General features: G+C 39.9%; 1 protein-coding gene across 5 annotated transcripts in view; it reads left to right on the forward strand.

The window, feature by feature from the left end:
- Nucleotides 1–22072, forward strand: part of MACC1 (MET transcriptional regulator MACC1) — a 70943-nt gene that overhangs the window by 26938 nt on the left and 21933 nt on the right. Inside the window, exons 3-6 of one of the 5 annotated variants that reach the window (XM_067562101.1) lie at nt 1411–2688; nt 3259–3458; nt 6523–6711; nt 15175–15768. In XM_067562101.1, coding sequence (XP_067418202.1) covers nt 1411–2688; nt 3259–3458; nt 6523–6711; nt 15175–15387 — 1880 coding nt within the window. In that variant the 3' untranslated portion in view covers nt 15388–15768. Of the gene's footprint in view, nt 1–1410; nt 3459–6522; nt 6712–8109; nt 8162–9622; nt 9702–15174; nt 15769–22072 lie in introns of those variants that run through there. The other 4 variants (XM_067562097.1, XM_067562098.1, XM_067562100.1 and 1 more) reach the window with 4 other exon arrangements.

Below are 22072 nucleotides of genomic sequence, written 5' to 3' on the forward strand. Positions count from 1 at the left end.
GAAATTTGTGCAGCAGCGCAGCGGTAAGTTCCAATGGGGCCAGAACTCATCCTCAGAATCTTGAAGCTGTAATAAGCTCTGTATCACCCTACCCCGCCCCTCTCCTGTGCTGAGCACAGCTCTGGTGTAGGATGAAGCTGGCGTAATGACTGCTCATCTAGCAAGAATTACAGGAACCTTAGGGATGAAAGTCCCTATGGGGAGGGACAACTTTAAAGGAGGGTAAGGGGAAGAGAAAAGAAAAATAAAACCAGGCTGAGCTGCCTCTTTCGTTGGTTTTTAAATTAAAATAAAGGAGCTTTACTGACAGGGGGTGTTTGGGGAAGGAGGAAGAATCCCTTTCACTCCTGTTATTGATATTATTCTCTGCATGCAGAAAACCTGTGCAAGGCAATGGGAATTGAGGACACTCAGCCAGTTTCTTGCAGGGAGTGATTAGCATCTCATGTTATGGAGTCTTTAATAACTGTATACTGTCATCATGCAAATTTATTCATTTAGATTTTGGTTTCCCGAGCTCTACACGAAAGGGTCTCCCCACATCCATAACAAACAGATATATTAAAATAGATTGCATTGCAGCCAATACGTATTTCAATCTAAAAGGGTATTTAAATGTTGTCTATATAGGAAACAAAGTTTTTCCATTCATTACTCCTATTCACTATACAAATAACCAAAAGAAAAATTCACTCTTTAGTTGATTCCAAATGTAAAATGAGTAGGTGAAGCTATACTAATGAGAGTTATGAATTGGTACAGTTAAAACAACAACAAATTCTTGTGAGACTGAAACAAAATGAAATTAGCAATAGCATTTCTAAAGTGTGAGCACTAGGAAGAAGAGGAATCCTGAATGTTGTATTATTTTTTTACAATGTGCACATGGTAATTTCCAAAATGAGAGCATCAGCCATTCTATTTCAGCACGTAGCAAGCCACTAGGCAAAAAACATCAATGGCCTTTCCTAGTGGATGACACTCATTAGAACAAACAACCTAAGGGTCTGTTCCTGATGGAGCTTAGCATCCTCAACTCACATTAATATTACTGGGAATTGCAGGTGCCCAGCAGCTTGCTGCAGATACTCAGCACCTTACAATATCAGGCCCTGTTAGAAGGACTAATGTATTGGTGCTTTTTTGTTAATATTGCTTCTTTAATCCTCATTTAAATACTAATACATTATTGACACTCTGTTATGTTTAAAATCTTAAAGGCAATGTGAAGATATAAACTGATCCTAAATGACTTATAAGCTATACAAATGTTAACTAGGGATACATTTAGCCCTAGTATACTGTAACTACATCAATAGATTTACTGCAGAGATGAATTTGGCCCAGTTGTCCAATAAATATTGTTTGACTATGGAATAGGAATAATTACCTCAATTTTTTTTTAAACAGATGACAAAGAGAATAAATTGGATTCACTTATTGACTGGTCCGAGGTGTTCAAACAACATGTTCATACTGTTTCCAAGACTAATCCTTTCTGGAATGAACTGTCAGCATCCAACCCATTTGTATATGATGTAGCTCAGTTAAGTAGCAGTGACAAGATCAATAAACACATTTCCATCTTAAAAGAAGACCCCTATCTTTTCTCCAGAGATTCAAGCAACAGGGATTCTTTTGCTTCATCAGGTGATGAACTAGATATTGATCATCTTCTAAGAGAGGCTTCAGCAAGGAAATCTGGGAGATCTAAGAGCGTCTCTCACCTTTTGGACATTGTAGATGCCAAAAGATTTGAACCTGACAACACAGCATCCCCTGACCAGATTTTAGCTTCAGACATGGAATGGCTTCAAAATGACCGTGCAGCCTATAAAATGGCTTGGTTGAGTCATCGACAGCTGGCCCGATCTTGTCTAAATTTAGATGTGATGAGTCATAGTCCTGGATGGGCACAAACACAAGCTACGGACAATCATGTAGTTTGTAAACTGAATCATGAAGGGGGTTCAGTGCAACTACCTAACTCTGATATCACTGTTCACATCCCCAAGGGTCATGTATCACTTGGGGAATTCCAAGAGGTTGGTTTAAGGGCTATTCTTAACCCTCCCCAATCACTTAATCATGACCTTTCAAGCACTGTGAGCCCATTGATTGAACTTACTTTAAATAACCTCAACACAAAGGAAGCCATTTTACTAGAAATGAAAATTGCAGCTGAAGTGAAGAAGGATCCTTTCAGTCAAATTATGACTGAAATTATATGTTTTTATAGTCTCAGCAAAGAAGGTCCTTTTGAAAAGCTACGTAACTCCTACATTTACAAAGACACCATACAAGTGAAGTTGACGGACCTAAGTCATGTGATGTACACAGTGGTTGCAGTACAAACAAACCCAATTCAGTCTCTGGTTACATCTGTTTGGGAATATATCCACAGAACCCTCTCCATTGGAATTTATGGGCCCAAACATATTCATCCTTCTTTCACTGCTGTTTTTACAGTCTTTAGTCATAACTACATTCCAGAAAAACTCACAGTTTGTGACATTAAAAAGGGTGCAAAGAGCATGCCTCCAGTTGTGTTTCAGCTGTGGGGAAAACATACGTTTTCACTTGATAAGCCACAAGATCTAAGTGTTTCTTTGATATCCTGTGATCCTGATTTTGAAGTGAAGGTGGAAGATCAAAGAAAAGAAATTAAAGAAGGGCAGCTGAAAGCAGGTGAAGTTGTCCACCAGCAATTTCCATTTTCTGTACTGGGAACTGGGGAAATGCATTTGTTTACTTTCCTAGTTCAGATTGAAGTCCCAAACAACAATGTAGTGACCCAGTTCCATATTACAACTCCTGATCCAGCTCCAAAGTTAACTGGGATGCCTAGTAAGCCAAACCGCTTACAGAAACGCAAGGAGATCAAATCTGCTCCTTTTCTATTGACGCCAATGGTTAAATACCCCAAGTTTCAAGATAAGAGTTTAAATATTACCAGCTATGCAGTGGCCTTGAAAACCGTGTTACGTCAAACTAAGATTGCCTATTTGCTAGAGTATTTTAAAGGAGACACGATAGCACTTCTCGGTGAAGATAAAGTAAAAGCCATTGGACAAACTAAACTTAAAGAATGGTACGTGGGAGTTCTTAGAAGAAAGGTTGGCCTTGTGCACTGTAAAAATGTAAAAGTGATTTTAAAAGAACAAGCTATAGACATCACTGATAGCGTGCTGCCAACCAGGAATCTTCTGGAACAAATTGCACTGCCTTTTAAGAAACTGACATATATCTATTCCTTAGTCCTATCCACGGTATCGGAGAAAGTTTACAATTGGAAAGCTTTGGCTGATGTGCTAGGATATTCACATATGTCATTGGATGATTTGAGTGAGGTACCAACTGATAAAGAATCAGAAAGAGTCGGATATGTGGTGAAGAAATTGAAGGAGGATTGCCATGCTAATAGACCCAGAAGGCAGTTTCTTTATGAGCTCATTGTTGTAAGTACTGCTCAGGTGGACTAATCTATTTTGTATGGATAGTCAATGAGTACAGTTTACCAGTAATTATTTTAAGTAATGAAATATGATACTACATTAGTATTGTTGAATCTTTGCAAATATGAAAACAATAATTGAAAACAATAAGTACCCAAGTTTAAATAATTTGAGCAGATATGCTATGTAAATTCAAGCAATATTCAATCCAAACTATAGAAATGTATGTTAATTGATCCAACTCAGATATGGTAAAATTTGTAAAAATTAGAGGACTCTTACTCAGTAGTAGGCTGGTTGGGATGACAAAAACCATTACTTTTTATGGGAGGAAAAAACCCTTAAAACCCACAGTTTCTATCACAAAAATAGTGTTTTATAAATACTGCTTTATTTATTCTCCCCTCACAGGATCCAGCCCAGGCTCCAGCACGAACCCAAATGTCTACCCCGCAATTAGATCACCCTGTAACTGAGTCTCGCAAGCCTGAGTCAGTTGACGGGCCAGCCAGGGGTGTTTAATTGTAGTGTACACATTTGGGCTCGGGCTGGAGCCCGGGCTGGATCCTGTGAGGGATCCTGTGTTGCAGACACACTTACAGTGCTACCTGACATAACGAATCCATTCCCTCTGAAAAGTTAGCAGTCCAAAGGAACTCATACAAGTACGCCACCCAGAGGCGGTGGCAGCAGTGGCCAATTGCAGACTGAGGCCATGTCTACACTAGAGAGCTTACAGCTGCACAACTGTACTGATGCGACTATGCCACTGTAAGATCTCTTTTGTGTAACCGCTCTGTGCTAATGGGAGAGAGCTCTCCCCTGGACATGGCGCTTTCGGTGTAACTTATGTCACTCGGGGCTGTTTTTTTCACACATAAGTGGCAGTGTAGACATAGCCTTAGTAAAGTTCTTAGAGTTCCAGGTGGTGATAGTTAAAGAGGAAACTAACTAACCCATCGAATGGAAACAGAGTTGTGTGAAGACCTCATTATAAGACCAAGAATGTACAGAGGTGCCAGGATAAAACATCAGAGGACTAATGAGATACCCTATCTGTGAATGGTGTACGATTTCCAGCTCTGAAATGCAAATTTGGCTTGCTGCCTTTATAAAAGCTGCAGTTACAAATATAATATCATCCATGGCACTTATGGAAAGGTCTTTTTAAAGTTTAAAATGAGATGAATCCCAGTTCTTCAACAGACAGAATCCAGTGCTGCTCAAAGGAGCCTATGTAAAAACTGCATTTGTATTTTGAATATGTTAGATCTATCCAGCTAGCCAAAAGGTGTTCACTTTAGGCATAATGGGCCATATTCTGCTTTCCATTGTACTGACATCAGGGGTGTTTACTCTGGATATGCACCAGTGTAGCATCGGTCCACTAAATCTAGTGTGGCAGATTTAGGAACTCTGGAGAAAACCTATGACTCCCATCTGGCTAAGAGGCACAAAAACTGTAGTAACGCTGTCAGTTCTGCTACGTAAGATGAGGTTGGGGAAAAGAGCAGTCTGAGAAGAGGCCAGGGAGGGGGAGTTCAACCATTGGCTCCCTCTGGAACAGTGTCCTGCTGTAGCTGTCTTCACATCAATGCACAGGAGCATTTCATAGGCAAAGTGAGCAGGAGAGGCAGCAGTATGGTGGGTTATTCTGTTAATATGCAGATTAGCTGTCCAGAAAACCCTGGGCGAAGGAAGGGTGGATGCTGCTATAGCCTGAGAGTGATGTGGCAGTTTTGGGGCAGCTATGACTCTACTCTTTGCGGTGGGAGGGAAAAGAAAGTTTCTCTGCCCCCAGCTCCTCACAGAAAGCCTGTGTATTTGTGCTCTAGTCTGGGGAGACAGGATTTGGTCCTTTATATGTAACTTGTGAGGTTCCTCTTCCCTACGTCATTCAACTGCAACAGGGGACATTCCAAGTTATTTATAGAGGCAGGAATATTAAACCGTAAAGTGCAAAATTCCTAATGGTGGTTTATTTAGTAATCTGAGTACCAGCCCCAAAATCCACACATAGACAAAACTCCTGGTGATTTTAGTTGGAGTTCGGCCAGAGTAAGGACTTCAGAACCAGAGATATAATCATTCTGAATGAAATTTGTAACTGGCAGTGAACACTATTACTATTTGTGTCAAATTATTCCTGCCTATAAATGGTCTGGCAAAATGGATCAGGGGTTTCATTCAGTCCCACAAATTGCCCCCCTTTAAAAATTTTCCATTGAAACTGTTTTTTTTAAATAGAAAATTGGGTTGTCAACTAAACAGTTTCCCAAAATTATCTGCTTTTCTGCAGAAAATGTTCCTATTTTGTAAAAAAACCTGAACATCTGAAAACCCAAAACTTCAATTTTTAGCTACAATATTTTGGTTTTTGGTATTTCACTGAACAGTCAACATTTTCCATAGAAAATTCTCTGCAGAAAAAAACGTTATTTTTCACCCTGCTCTAATCTAAGCCAATAAGAAAGCAGAAATGTTATATGTATTAATTTCAGGACATTTCTACTGGAACCATTTTAATTTGGTTTGTTCCAAATAACACATTTTGTTTTTCCTTTCTGTGTGTCCTTGCAAGTTTGAATCATAGTCGGCAAATTATCAGGTATGTTGAGGGATTAAATTAAAATGTTCTTGCCAATGTAATCAGTGATTTTCTGTAAAAGAAGTGGAACAAGGACCGCGCCTTATTATAACCATGCTCTGATTTCATTTTTAAGGTTCCTGAAGCTAAATTTTGGGTCCCAAATATTTATGTTGGAGAAGGCTATTTTCCCTTCAGGATCCTCAAACTTGGCAGAATTTAACTGACACTGGAATGCTGAAGCAGTGGGATGCCAATTTAATTTTTTCTTGAGTTTATGGGCAACTTTTCTATAAAAACTATTGGCAATCTCGTTTTGTACCAAAGGTGTAAACACAGTTACTTATTTAGAAAGAACCTAAAAAGGTTTCGCCTTCCTTAACATTTGAAAAGATCTACTGAATAGTTACAAGAACAAACAATAATTATTTGCTCTTGAATACTGACCAAGCTGCTTGATTCTAACAATTGTTACTGCAGGCGCTTCTGAAGTTAGATTGCCAAGGATTAGTAGCACGTATTACCCAGGACACTGTCCTTTTGACTTCGGCTGTCAAGCTTGGCAAATGCTGGAGAGAGCTGGCAGAAAGATCAGCCCGACTCACAAAGCAACAAATTGAGGCTTATGAAGTGCCTCACCGAGGCAGAAGTGGAGAAGTTGCCCTGGAGGTAAGGCTTCCCACTTATTTACTTGCACAGGCTTGCTAAAATGTTTACAGAACCTTTTCCTATGTGCAAATACAATGTGAGCCCTTCTTCCCCATCATTGTGCAGCCTGTCCTTCCTCCTTTCATTGTTTCCCTACTTAAATTGTAAACCTCTCAGGACAGGGACTACTGCTCACCATTTGTTTATAGGTTGTCTAGAAATCTCAGAGGCCCTTGTTACCATAATCAAGTAATAAATAAGAATTTACTCTGAAATCTTAGCTTCTGTCCACCTTAAACCTCATCTTATTTCCTCCGCCTTAAGGCCAACTCTTCTGCTCTCATAATTAGCCTTTTTCCTTCCCTCTTTCTTATCAGTTGTCTCTGGCTCCCTCCCTTTGTCTTCAGCATGTTGTTTTCTTGCCCAAGTTAGTGCTCACTTCATTCTTTTTCATCTTCCTCAGTGCTTGATTCATTTAAAAGCTATTGAGGTGGATTATCTATAGCCAGAGAACTGCCTTTCATTCAAGTTTTTTCTTGCTCTCCCCTCCCCCAATCAGGCTCCTGATCCCTTCACAGAAAAGGGCTTTAACAAAAGCCACTTCCTTTCTGAGTCTAAGGGACACTTTGCCCCAGGGAGGAGGCATTGCTTAATGGATGGGGAACTGGACTGGGAGTCAGGCAACCTGGTTCTATTCCTAGCTCTGTGACCTTCCTGTCCTGTCTGTGACCTTGGGCAAGTCTCTGTGCCTTAGCTTCACTCTCTGTAATGGGCCTAATGATACTTATCCTCCTTAGTAAAGCTTGTGAGCTATGTAGATAAAAAGTGCTAAATAAGAGTTAAGTATTCTTCATTTCTCAGGTGTCTTTAACCCCATGTCTTTAACACCCACTTCTCCTTAAGACCCTTCTTCCCCCTTCACATTCCATAATGTCTTGGTTCTCCAACTTCGTGGATGTTTATTCATTGAGTAGATCCTTTTTCTCTTACTTGCCCTTATTAGTTGATGATTTCCAGGACCTTATTCTCAGCCAAGTTTTTCTCTTGAACAGCCTCATGCACTCCCCATTGGCACCTCTGCAGATACTCATATCTACCTCTCCATTCTGATCTCTTTCCTTCTGTGTAGGCCCCCATCTCTTCCCATCTTTCTGGTATCTCCTTCCAGCTTGATATCTTGGTACTTCCACAAACAGTACCTGGCAAAATCTGAATGAATCATTTCTCTTTTCCCCATCAACATTGAAATCCCTACTATTTTCCCAATCACTGAAGCTCACAGTTTATGGTGATTTTTTGCTCCTCTCTTTCTTTCTCTCTTCATATCTGGTTGACAACAACCTTGTTCCTGCTGCCTCACACTTGCTGTACACCACCTGCCTTCCAGAATCTCTGACCCTTCCTCTCTTTTATCTGCAGCATGTTGGCTAGAATGATTGTCCTTTCCTGCCACTCTGATCGTGTACCCCCAGCCTTTAAATCGGTGAGTGGCTCCCAGTTTCTATCAGTATCAAATTCAAACTCTTTGTGCTCCTTCTCAAGACTCTGCACAATTCTGCTGCTGTCTGCATCTCAGCTCTTGCTTTTTACCTACTTCTCAAATTGCATCCCAGGCTCTGCCCATTCTTCTTGGCTCTCTCTGCTCCCTTTGCCTCCTCTTCTTCCTCATGTCTTTATAGCTTCCTGCCCTATATGTGCTTGAATGTATTCTCTTTGTCCTTCAAAAGCCTTCAAACCCACTTCTTTTAGCTAGCTTTCCACTTAGACCCCACTAACGTTCCACTGAACAGTTCTGGCACTGTTTACTCCACTTTTGCCTTACCTCATTCTAAAATTCCAAAACCAAACAGAAAATAATCCCTAAAGGCTACACAGGAAACTTAAATGTCCATTAGATTTCAGCATCTTACTTGTTATAGTGCTTATTCCACTCTTTCCTGTCCCTCCCTTCACCTGTTGACAGAAACCCTTTCTGCATATGTCTGACAGACTGTCAGCTTTCTGAGGCAGGGACAATAGGCCTGATTCTCTTTTCGCCTCCACAAATGTAAATCCACTGATTTCCATGGAGTTCCTTCAGATTTTCCCCGTGTAACTCAGAGCAGAAGCAGGACTTTTAATTACTCTTCAGTGCCATGCAGACTTATGGTGCTATATAAATACTAAATAAAATGATAGAGATTAAACCATTTAAAGAAAAGTAGGTACCCATGTTCATAAAGCCCATATGGCAGTGCATGGTACATGGTATTAAAATGAATGATTAACCAGTTGACAAAAACACGTTTCCTTTGGTCTAAACTTTAAAACCAGTACATTCATTGTCTGTTGCCGGTGCCACACTGGCAGTCATGTAACATGACATCTTTAGGTGTGTTATGTGTAGAAGCACTGTCAGATATCTCTTACTGGTCATCAATGTACCTCAATCCTTTTTCTAGAGCAGCAGTTCTCAAAGTGTGGTGCATGGACCACTGGTTGTCTACAGAGCACATGCTGGTGGGCCTCAGGGAGAGTTGGCTAGGCACATGCTGCTACCCCCCTTCATTGTATCCAACTGCTAAATTGCATTAAAAACAGCTAAAAATATACCCAATGCTGTGTTATATTTTCATGGAAAAAACTGGCGTACTTGCTACTAGGATGTTATACAATTTCAATTATGTGGGGCAATGGCCTTCATGATTACAAATGAGATGGTCCACAAATAAGATTGAAAATCCCTTTTCCAGAAGGACTAATTCTTGGATTGAAAAAGTAGCTCAGTCTTCATGCTCACTCAGCCACCTGGTAGAATTACTTTTTGGAGCCTGAAAGCTGCCAAAACCTAGACTGGTGCCTTAAAACTATTCAGGTCAGAGGTCTCCTTTTTTTGAATACAAGACACATTGGTAATGGCCTAATCAATTCTATTATTTTTCTTTTCTGTTAGCACTACCAAGGAATCAGTACATCTTTGAGAGATTTCTTCAAATTGTCATTTTTCTATTAAATGATTTCCCAAAGCTGAATTCAAAATCTATTTTATTTGAGCTGATTATATTGTTCTTGCATCAAAGCAAATCTACCCAACACAAGTAGTGTTGGGAGGTATAATAAACATTTCTCATCAGATTCAGTCAACAACTGAACTTACACGGAGGGAAAATGTAATAGTGATCTTGTTCCCATCAAAAGTTTAAGAAGAATGCCCTTTGGGTTTTCAAATGTATGATGTTGCTCTCATTTGTGTGGTTAGGTCTACACTTCAACACTGGCAGACTGTGACTTTGATAAGATACATTTCAAATATTACAAGGAAAATTACATTTAGTTTGCAGCCTGCACTGTACGAAGAATATTATTTGACACAAAAAGGAACTAAATTGTAAAACAGTTTTATTCCTTCTCTGGCTATAGCGACATTATGTAGAGACATTAGTCAAACTTTGATGCAGATCCTGTTTAAGCTAACATGGTAGCATTAAATTGTCACTATGAAACATCAAATGGAATATTTGCTGCAAACAAATAGCTGTCCTGGTTATCAGGGAAAAAACAAGCATGCGCGTGTGCGCACACACACACACACATACACATACACACACACACACACACACACACACACACACTGTGTTGCCTCAACAAACACGTCTCTTATTTTCAAGAAATTTGTATATTCTTGAAGTTAAACTGCATACAAAATTCTCTGCCAGGCAGCGATGCTGGCTACTGCAAGGACATAGTGTAGCTATTTGCAACATAAAAATAGCAACTTCTAGCATTTTTTTTTTAAAGAACTTTGTAGGAAGAGCTACCCCACTTTATCAGTTTGTTTAATCCCTTATTTTTGAGATGAGTATGGATCCATCCTAGGTGAATATGTACTAAAAAGTAAACCTACAATGTTCTAAAGGTACAAATGCAAAGATATGTAGCTGGAAACAATGTCAATGTCCAAAGAAGACTTACGACCCACCAGAATGTAGAAATAAATCCAATTCTTGACATCCTTCTTCTTCTTCAGATCAACTCCTCATGAAAAGTGAGAGGGTTACTAAAGGTTTCTCCTCAAAAGTCAACAAATTTAGGGTGTGTCCAACTGTCACATGATAAATTTTATGCTCACAAAATTCCGCATGTAGACATCAAATTGTACATACAAAACTCAGCGGTCAGGATGAAAATGTACTGTCATTTACTTCAATGAGGGCAGGCTTACACCCTAAACGTCTTTACAATGTTATCACACGTCTCATAACTTATTTAAAAATGATTACTAATAATAATTTCTTAATATACTTAACATACCAGAGAATCCAGATACAGAACATTGTATTAAAACCTGGAGTCCTTTTTCATAACTAGTTTCTAATTCATGACTATAGCTGGCCCTAAGTAAGTGGGACCTCGGATGGGGAATGATTTGTGATTAATAATAATTGAACAATTAGCAGGAAATATTAATTGAATCAACTATTTGCTGAATACTATTCAGCCATCTGTAACATTGGCTAGATAATGAAAAAAGCATCAATTTATTTAAATTCAAAATTAATATTAGTAATGAATAATCATTAAGGCCACTCGATCCATGATAGTTCATCTCTCACCCTATGACTGCTTAGGTCTGATTGACACATAAATAAATAAATAATAATAACACCTAACTCTTACAGCTCTTGTCATCAGTATGATGTATGAAAGGAGATCAGTGTCATTATCCCCATTTTACAGATGGGGAAATTGAGGCACATAGCAGCAAAGTGAAGTGACTTCCCAAGATCAGCTGACAAAATTGCACTAACTAAAGGTGTTATTTTTAAACTGGTTTAGATAAAACCAGTACTACACAATGTGTGGATGCTCTTCAATTGATTAAAAACCTGGCTTATACCAGTTTAGTTAAACCCACATAGGTATTTTTAAACCAATGCATGTCCACAAAGGGTTTGCATTCGCATAACTGAACCACTGCAAGCTTGTGCGTAGACAAGGCCTTATTGTAGTTTCCTTAATAGTTCCTTGTGATGGATCCTATCCAAGGGCTTTGGCAGTAAACATGTTTTGTTATAAAACAGATGCTGTGTGCACCACATTTGTTCAATTTAATTTTTCAGAGTGAAAGTATGTCTGTTTTCTTCTCCTCAGTGAATTCATGGGCACATACATAATAAGTGAGTTGTTGTTCGCCCATCATGATTACATTTTAGTATGTGAAGTTGAAAGGCTCTTTCTTTAAAGCTTTATAGGATGGCATCTTATTAATGATCTTTGTTGATCGGATTGGCTGGATTGGATTGGTTTGGTTTTTAGATCCCTGGAACTTTTAAAAATATTGCTTTGGCATCTTCAGCTTTCCAATCTGACTGCACTTTTCACATCAAACTCTCACATTATTTTAACCCTCCAACTAACACATTCAGTTAGTAGTGGAGATGGCGCTGAACTGGAAAACATTAAGCATTAATAGCAGTAAAGACCATTGCATGCAGACTGCATCTGAGTTAATAACCTTCACAAATTCATTACAGAGTTAATTTACATAACCATTTTGAACTTGTGCCACAGTCTATGATATACAGGAGTGTATGGGATAAATCTTCAGCTATGCTGGAGGAGAACTCAGCACAGTGGAAGGGAGAGAAAAGGCAAAATGTTCTCCTACCCACCTTTCTAACAATCCTCTAGCTGCCCCTGGCCAAACCAGCCTCTGGCACAGGTCAGGGCAGCTTAAGGACTGCTCTATCATTGTTTGTAATGCTGCCCTTCCCTCCCTCCCCCCAAATCAGTGAGGATCACTGGGTACTGTGTGCTGCAGCTCCATCTCTTCACCCTTTCCCACACTCTAGCCCTCTACCTATTCCAGCAATTCCCTTACATCATGGGAATCCCCAGTTACCCATTGCAGCAGCTTTCTAGCTGCTTTTGTTACCTATGCACCAGGAATGCAGCAACTGTCTGACATATATGATTCTACAGTGATGAGCTTCTTATAATATATATATATATAAAGCAAATGAATATCTTTATTTTCATGATGCTGTTATAAAATTCTTTGTTTCAACATGTTATAACATGTGCTCAGAGGAAAAAACAAAAACCCAATTAAGATTTTGTGTGTTACCTTCCATGGTGAAAAGTTCAAGAGGGGTAGCCATGTTAGTCTGTATACAGCAAAAACAACAAGAGTCCTGTAGCACTTTAAAGACTAACAAGTTTAATTTCTGCAGGCATAAGCTTCCATGGGCTGCAACCTGCGAAAGCTTATGCCTGTAAAAATTAAATTTGTTAGTCTTTAAAGTGCTACAGGACTCTCACTGTTTTTATGTTACTTGAAATTTTTACCTGTAGTGATAACATTGTGCTAGGTTGGATTAAGCCTCAGGGATGCGGGGCAGTGAAACAGCCATCCTTCATATGGGATAAATGTAAGAAACAATTCAGTTATTTTATGGACTCAGGAGACCTGGATTCAATTCCCTGCTCTGCCACTGGCCTGCAGGGTAAGCTTGGGCAAGTCATGTCACCTTTCTGTGCCTCGGTTTCTCTTTTTGTAAAATGGAGATAATGATCCCTCCTTTGACAGCCCTTTTAGATCTATCGATGAAAAGTTCTATATAAGAACTAGGTATTGCTGTTATGATTGTGGAACTGGATAGCTGAAGAAATAGCCACCTTCACCCAAAACACAAGGACACCCAAGAGTTGTCAGAAACTGAGCTATGTGGGTCGAGGGGGTTCTCTGTGTATTGTCTGGTGGAGGTGTGGGTGTCTGTGAGAGAAGCAGCAGGAAGTCAAGGTCATAGCCACAGAAACACTGGTGACCATCAGAAAAATTTAAGAACGTGCACTTTTGAGCTAGGTGCTGGCAGGAGCTGTAAGCAAAGAAACCATCAGCTGTTCTTTGATTCCTGCTGTGTTCAGGGAATCAGGATGTTGTACAGCCTTTGTAAATAAATAGGATTGGATAAAAGAAATACCTGACTCCATCTTCAGTTTCTTCTCCTAGCCAAAATAACCCACAGAACCTCCAAAATTGGATAACTGGTTCAGTCAAAAAGGAGGTAACGGTATCATACAGTAGAAGCCTCTTAAAATGCAGGAATAATCAGAAAGGTTATGCAAAAAGGCTATCTTCCCACTCGACAGCTCTATATATACAGAGACCTATCTGCTTACTTTTCTCTGCAGCTTTATATTCCTGTGAACACAGCAGAACCAATGCACCTCTGGGAAAGAGAGTTGGATTCCATCCTGCCTTAGGCGCCAGCTACGTAATTGCTAACCAAGTTCCAGTTGCGGAATCTTTATTACTGATGATGATCAGTAAACCAGAAAGAACACAGCTTGACTTTCAAAGCCCAGCATAAGTTTGCAGAAGTAGCAACAAGGAAAAAAACAAAACAAAAACTTTTTATTTGTAAACCAAGCAAACTAAGGGAATTTGATCTGGAAGTCCTTCAGAGATGGAATCCTATAAGGCTGAGCTTCCATCTCCTCTATCCCCCATGTCCATCAGCACTTTAAAAGATGTAGGGGAAGATCTTCAGCTGGTGAAAATTGTCAAAGCACTTAATTGGAGCTATGACAATTCACAACAGCTGTGGCCCTGCCCCATAAAGTCTGCTTGTCATGAACTAAACATTTAGGAATACTTTAAAAGGAGCACTATCAACTTGAATTTTTTTAAATTAAAAAAGTAATGATAGACTAAGAGCACCTTTAAAATGTATGTCCTGATTTTTGGTTTTACGTTTTTATAAAGGTTTTTCTACTCCCTTGCTGATGTTTATAAGCATCATATAGGCAAACATTTATGCACGAGTTACTTCAGTATTTGTAGGATCAAAGCCACAGAGAGCAATAATTCCGAGTACACTTAGGCCCATCCTTCCTTCCTTCTTTTCTGGACACTCACTTGCCTACTGCCTCTGCAGTTTCAGCCTTCCTGCTGCCGTCACCCTCTGGCAAAGAGTGGGCAGAAGCATGTACGTGAGCTTCTATCTGAGCGGCGCATGAAGGAGACACCATCATTCTGATTCATAAGAGAAGTGCAACTGACCATCAATAGAATAATGAAGTTCACCATATGCACACTGCCGTTAAATGCACACATTAAACTGAAACAAGAAAATATCCAGCTCTCCCCCCCACTATCTTCCCAGTGTTAGTGATCTTTGGCATTACTTGTAACTATACTAGGTACAAATTGTACAAGGTTGTCAATTTGATAGATTCTTCATTTAAAGGGACACTATCTTTTTATTGCTACTTATTTCATTAAAATGTCAATATAGGAAAAGCTGATAGCATATATGGGATACTGCAGTTTTTATCTGAACATGCTTTATATGAGAAAGTACTTCAGTGTGCTCAAAGAGCAAAAGTTAATTTGTTTCCTTTTCTAGGACCTTGTAATTATTATGCCGTTTATAATGGATCTAGAAATGCTATTGTACACTGCTTTATTTTCTCCTAATATTTAAAAAAAATTCTTTGCAGATGATGTGGAAACCTGCATATGATTTTCTGTACACATGGGGCGCTCACTATGGAGACAGCTATAGAGACATGCTACAAGATCTGCAGTTGTCTTTGGACAAAATGAAAAACCCTCTGACCAAACAGTGGCGAGAGTTAACTGGAGCTTTGATTCTAGTGAACTGCATGGAGATCTTAAGAGCAAATGCTTTCCCCAGGATGGAAGAAGAATAGAATCCCAAATACTTTTTTTTATGTACTATCTATTGGAAAAACTATGGTGTTGATTTTTATACTCTTCAATTATTTTTTTAAGACCCTGATTTGTCAAATGAGAACAGATCCTTTCATTTTCACTTATTTTCTCTGCTCTTATATGTTACATATGGCACAGATCATATAGAACACCCATTTACCTGAGGGATCCTCATGGCCTGCCAAATAATATTTTGAGGACCAAGCAGTGGGGAATTTGGAGTTAGGAGGTCAATTAGGTCCTTGAAAAGATTTTAATTCCATGGACCAATTCCTAAATGAAAAATTCATAAGATTAAAACTATAGCTTGTGATAAAGTCAATTTTTTACTTTGAGATCCATTAAAATCAGCCCCCCATGTTCTGGGCTGCTCTGATAGCATTCTTTCAGTATGCCCAATCTTTTCAAAAGTGATGACTTTGGCTCCAATCTTGCAAGTTACAACATGTGGATCGATCACTGAGCCCATTTGGAAGACCCATTGGAGTCTCTGTGGTTTCATAAAAGCACGCTGCTCTGCCTTTTCATAATCAGTTGCAGTACTGGGGGCCTCATTGAAGGTTCCTTGGGCTTTGGGTGTCCGGAACAACACACCTTGAGTCTGATTTTCAGGTGTGCTGTGCACCTGTAACTCCAACTAAAGTCAAAGGGAGTAGAGCTGGCTGGGAAATCAAAATCATTTCCATGACATTTTTCGAGTTTTGGAATTTTTTCACCCCAACTCAAGATACCTGGCATCCATCCAGAGTTTCTTGAAATTGAACCCTTTCCACAAAACACTGCAATTTTGATGACTAGGCAAATTCTGCCAAATGTGTTTTGTCAGAATTTTTCTAGCCAACTCTAAAGAGAGCTCAGTACCGCTATAAAGGCCATAGATATCTTAAATTGGGCATTCAGAGACAGAAGAACCCAAATCAGTGGCCACTTCTGAAAAAGTTGGCTTATTTATGCAAAATGTGTTTTGCATCACCATGTCTGTGTATATGATGCGCAGTGGAAATTTACTAATTTTTCTCACCATCTTTCTTCTGCATCCTCCCCATAAAGGGTGGAGTCAGATAAAAAAGGCTGATCCATACATAGCAGTTATCACAATAGTGGCTGCCTCCCATGATCCTGTATATAAGCCACTGCCTCTTATATAGCTATTTTGAAATGAAAAAGAAGGGCAGAGGCAGAATATGTACGCCATTATTGTGCATAATTCTCATCTGTGCTATTATTGAGGGAAAACGGGAGCAAGGGACAGCTAGTATTTTGTCAAGAAAGGTGTGTGTTGGTCCTATTGTTAACCAAAAGTGTTTAATTTAGGTTCACTTATGATTTGTTTATGCAGCAGTTCATACATGCCTGATTCCCACTGATTACATGCTCTGAAATAACCCAGCATAGATACCCTCAAGTGAAGTCTCGCCAGTGGCAAGAACCAAGCAGCAGTAAATGTGACCCCCGCCTTTATATGGAAAACACCCATTTGTGTAACGAGCCCAATCAGACCACTTAATACCTGGTAAACGGGATGGCATTTAAAACAAATGAACAAACAAGCAAACTTTCGTTAGCTAGAAGTAGCGGGAAAAACTGAAGCGACCTGCAAAGAACCCGTATGTCAAAGAGCAGCCCTGGTAAAGGAGCACCTGAAGGCTCATTTGTATAAAGTGGCGCATTCACTGTTTGCCAGCAGCAGTCTGGTTGAAAAGCAAAGGTGAGAGCTGGTAGTTGGCGAGACAAAGTCAAATTCTATCCTGAGAGCTGTGCATGAGTAGCTCAGGGTGAAGCTTGCTCTTTAATTACTTTATTTATTTATACATGGTCCAGGCAAGAGGAGGAAGAACACGTTGAGTCTAGAACAAAATAGCACATTTCTATTTTTTCTTCCTAGACCTTTCTTTGCCAAGTTTCATTACACATTCTCTAGGTATGAAGAACTGAGGATGGGAAGCTGGGTCACAAGCCCAGAAGGAAGAGCTCATCCATCAGAAAACCTTTGCCAAACACATAAGGCCTGATTCTCTTACTTACACTGAATTTGCCCTCATATAATGCGGTTGCCTTAAGAAGAGTTACTCCTGATTTGCAGCGGGGTGAGCAAAGAATCAGGTCCACTGAGCATTAATATGCAAAGCCGCTTCTTTGCTGATCAAGGAAACTAAAATAGAATTGGAATATGTGGACTACACAGTGTAACCTGCTGTGTCCCTGAAAGACATTTACATCCACCCTGAGCTGGCTCTGTGCAGTTGTACAAAGAATTGGGAAAAGAAGGTATCACAGAGCTTCCCCAATACCTGGCACTTCTAGGCGGGGGCCAACTATTCTTCCCCATTAGTGCCACAATTGGCAATGAACTCCCTAAGCAGAAGGGAGGAAGGGATGGGGTCACGGCCCATGTCCTCTTTCCCAGGGCTAGCCCTAAGCCAAATGGCAACCCAAGGAGTGTCTTCATAATTTCCCCTCCTCCCCCATTTGTTAAACTTTTGACTACCTTATTTTTATTGCATTTGTAGCCAATTTCATGACTTTGATGCACGATTTGCATGCATGATTCATCCCTGTCATATAAGATGAGAGTTTGGAAGGTTCCATGAGCAATGTCTTTGCTGCTGACTATGGTAAATAAGCACTTTGTACTCCGGACACTCCCTAAAAGCAGACAGACTTGACTAAACCACACCATTGCTTGCACTTCCTGGTGCCTTCTTGAACCTAGAGCTGAATGAGCCTAGCTGGCTATAAACCCTTCCTTGAAGTCAAGCTCTGTTCAGCTTCTCTGCTATTCCCCTTGCAGCGAACACCACCCAAGCCCTCTTACACCTGCCTCCGCTGCCCTGCACATCGGTCCAGCTCCTATGCCATTTTTTGCATTTCTTCTTACCACTAATGCTTTTTACTCAGCAATTTAAAAATAAATAAATAAAATAAATAACAGTTGCTTACCAGCTAGGAGAGAAAAAAATGCAGTCAGGAACTACCAGTTACTAAATGGCCACTTTAGGGTTCCAGCTGCTTGGTTCTGCCAGATTTAAAGGGCTAGTCTCAAAAAGAGGCATGCTGGGAGAAAAGTTCCTGTAGGAGGGCAACCCTGCACTACAAAGAAATCATAGTGACCAGGAAATCACTAAAGAGCAGAGGTGGTTTTGGTGTTGTTCCTAATCTCTCTCTACCATCTCCTCTGACTTTAGCCTTGAGTCAGCAATGAAGTGGCACTCCCTTGAACTAGAGTTGAATTTGGCCCAAATTATTTAGCAAAATACTGACTTACTGAGTCAGTGAAATCCAGAGTTTGTCATATTGTCTGATTGGTCCTTGAAGTTTGTTTATACCCTGTCCAGTTAGGTTGTGCTCTGGGGCCTGCAGCTGGGGCCTTTATTTGCAAATCCACTTTCATTTTTGCTTTGTACTGCTCCTCATATGAGTGAAATGTGCAGTTGTGCAATACTTCTGTTTACTTTAGTAGCCCACGCTGAGCATAAAATAATAGGTATTAAACTCCACATTTTATTGCTCAAATATTTAAAACCACAAAAGGCCAGTTCTAGGTTACTGCTAAGAGTGGAAACAGCTGCTTTCAGCAGCAGCACTGAGTTAGGAGCACATGACTTTGGTGAACACTCTCTTGGTCTTGACCTCCCTGGAGGGGAGGAGGGAATAGATGAAAACTGCTCTTCCATGAGTCAGCACAAACACCTTCTTGGGTCTTTGCGGGGAGGGATGAAAACAACAAGATCTCCCCTTGGCCCTGCCCCTGGGAGAGGAGAAAAAGAAATCCCCTCCCAAGTTACCAGCCTTCAAAAAACCCAGTTTTCCCCATATTTTTGTTGTCATTGCATCTTTGAGGAATGGGAAGTCTTGGGATATGGGGACGATAGCCAACTCCTTTCACCTCTATAGTCTTCAGGGGGGGTTGGGGGAAGGCTTTAACCTAGCCTCACTCATCATTGGTTTGAAGAGTTCAATATTCTACCCCTTTTTCCAAGGAGAGGGTCTTAGGGAATGGGCAGATCCCCATATTAATATCTGGTGGTGAGAATGGGGATCAGTCCTATTGGAATAGCCCTTCATAGGGCAGACACATCCCATAGTGCAATGGACCAAGGGAGGCTCTGCCCAGAAAACTCTCCCAGGAGCAATTTTCCCCCTGAACTTGGGAGTGATTTTCCTTAGCTCAGTGCTGAGGTATTTCTGTCCCACAATATTTAACAGGCCTAGCAGGACAGGAGGGAGTGTTTCACAATCCAACAGCTACAAGGTAAAGGGTCAATAGGCAAGTTATTCACCTCAAAAGGAGTTATCCTTGAATTGGGTGGAGAGTGGGGAGACCTCCTTGGTGGTTCCTCTGAAAGCAGAAGATTAGCGAGGAGAGATCAGATCGCCCCCTGAAAAAGAACATAAGTGAGGGGACTAGACCACAAGCCACTCCACAGAAGATATCACAGATAATAAAATAGTAGCAAGGTGTATGATGGGACCTCCACTCTCCTTTCTGATGAGGACAGGAAAATGAGTGGGGCTTGGCATGAGCCTCTGAAGTGATTTTTCCAACAGGATTGGGTTTCACATAATGCAAATTTCTATTGTAAAATCTATAGGGTTTGAAAAGTAAATCCAGATGATTATAGAAATTCTAACTCCACAAGCTTCTCTCAGCCCAAATAAGAAGGCTTACTTGATTGTGACATATTTCTGAGCTTCCGCTTAGTAAGTTGTCATGTCAGCTAAGATCTTCCATAATATAAATATTTAGTTGTTTCGAACCACACTGTAAATATCCTATTCAAAACTGAATCCCACTGGGCCCCATTCTCCACTGCCTTGCACCTTGTGTCATAATTGACAATTATGCTAAATGATATTAAAACACTACGGTAAAATTTTACATCCACTTAGCTCTAGTGTAAATTTCAGCACAAGGGGCAAGTGAACAGAGAATCATGCCCATAGGGTTTAAAAAATAGAATATATGTCAGAGAAACAAGGTAGGTGAGGCAATATCCTGTATTGGACCAGCTTTTACAAGCTTTTGAGCTTACACAGAGCTTTTCTTCAAGTCTGGGAAAGGTATCTCACCCAATTTTTCCCTCTAATATCCTGGAGCCACTACAACACTGCAAACAACATGTACCAGAAGCACATTCTGAGCCTGTTTTCCTCCTTCCACACCAGTTTAACTCCCATTAACTTCAACACAGTTACTCCTGATTTACATTGTGTAAGTGAGAGGAGAATCAAGCTATCTGAGTCTCTGAATAAGTTTCACAATAATTTTAGAAGCCAATGCTAAGCAAAGGTGAGTAATGATAACCATTTTTTTCTAATAATTTACTTGCTGTCAGTACAGGTCTGAAAATAGACACTAACTATATGGATAAAGTCCTTCTGGGATTATTCTTAGTGTAGAAAAATTGTGATTTTGTATTCATTACCAATTTCTTTTTTATTTAAACTTTTTAAAAACAATTTTTTACTGTATGTATTTTTAAGCCTAATAAAGAAGGGAAAATGACCACATGCTGGAATCTTTGCATGGGTTTACAGGATTTAAAAAATAAAGGTGACAGGGTGAGAGATTGCAGACTCTTTTAGCCCTAGGGAAATGACAGTAATTCTTGAGCCTTTAAAAAAGGAAATCCTTGGAACCTTCAGCTGTGTTGGTGAAACTTACTAAAGTTTTTGCTATCAGGTTAACAACTATAAATTGTACCACTCATCATAAGCAAAAATACTGCTTCCTGCTCCCTGAAACAATAGAATAAACTTAGTATTGTAGGCAGGCCTCTCGGTATACCATGGAATTTGCTGTGGAATCTACTCTTTACCATACAGTTGCTCTAGAATCTCAGATTTTGTTAAAAACTGTATGTTGCTAGTCCACATGTCTGTCTGCTAGTCACATGCAAATGTGAGCCAAGTGTAAACCAAAGATGTGTTGTCTTTCTGAGTCAGCAAACAGCATGAAACAGTAGTTCTGTATGGTGTGAACTGCCCCTTGCATCACTGGCTCAATTCTGAACCCTAATGATGATCATTTATAATGTCAACACTTGACCAGTTGTTGTTCATTTTAGCAGACATATGCAGCAAGTTTGTTTGCACCCCAATTCTAAATGATGGTGAAATATTTAATTTAACAAATAACACAGGTACTATTGTACTGATTGTACTATGCATTTATATATTACATTCATTTAAAACCTCCATTTTTAATTTTTAAACAAACTAAGCTGTATGGCACAAGCCCATTTCTACACAGGGTGGCGGTATGGTGGACTCAAGAGAAAAGTCAAAGATGAAATCTGAAGTACATTCAGTTGCATCACACAGTTTTGAACATTATTTATGGAGTCACCATAATTTGCTGTTCTCTATGGGGGAGGTCTAAGCAGGTGAGATAAATCTGGAAGGAAGTCTCATATCAGAAAGCCTAGTTCTTAAATAGTTCTGATAATGAGCTGTATTACTTTGGTACCATTTTGGTTGTTGGGTTTAGTGTGTGGGTGCTGGGTAGTGTTGGTGGCCTCAGTATATAGGAGGTCAGAAAAGATGATATAGTGGTCCTCTCTGACCTTAAACTCCATGACTCTATAAGAAGGAAATGTCATTAGAGTCTAAAACAATCCTATATAGTACCATGCTCTATTATTCCTATAAAAGCCTCTCATT

Source organism: Emydura macquarii, unplaced genomic scaffold (assembly GCF_026122565.2).
Source record: "Emydura macquarii macquarii isolate MOO-44397 ecotype Brisbane River unplaced genomic scaffold, CSIRO-AGI_Emac_v2 contig_2422, whole genome shotgun sequence".
In the NCBI taxonomy this organism is placed as follows: Eukaryota; Metazoa; Chordata; order Testudines; family Chelidae; genus Emydura; species Emydura macquarii.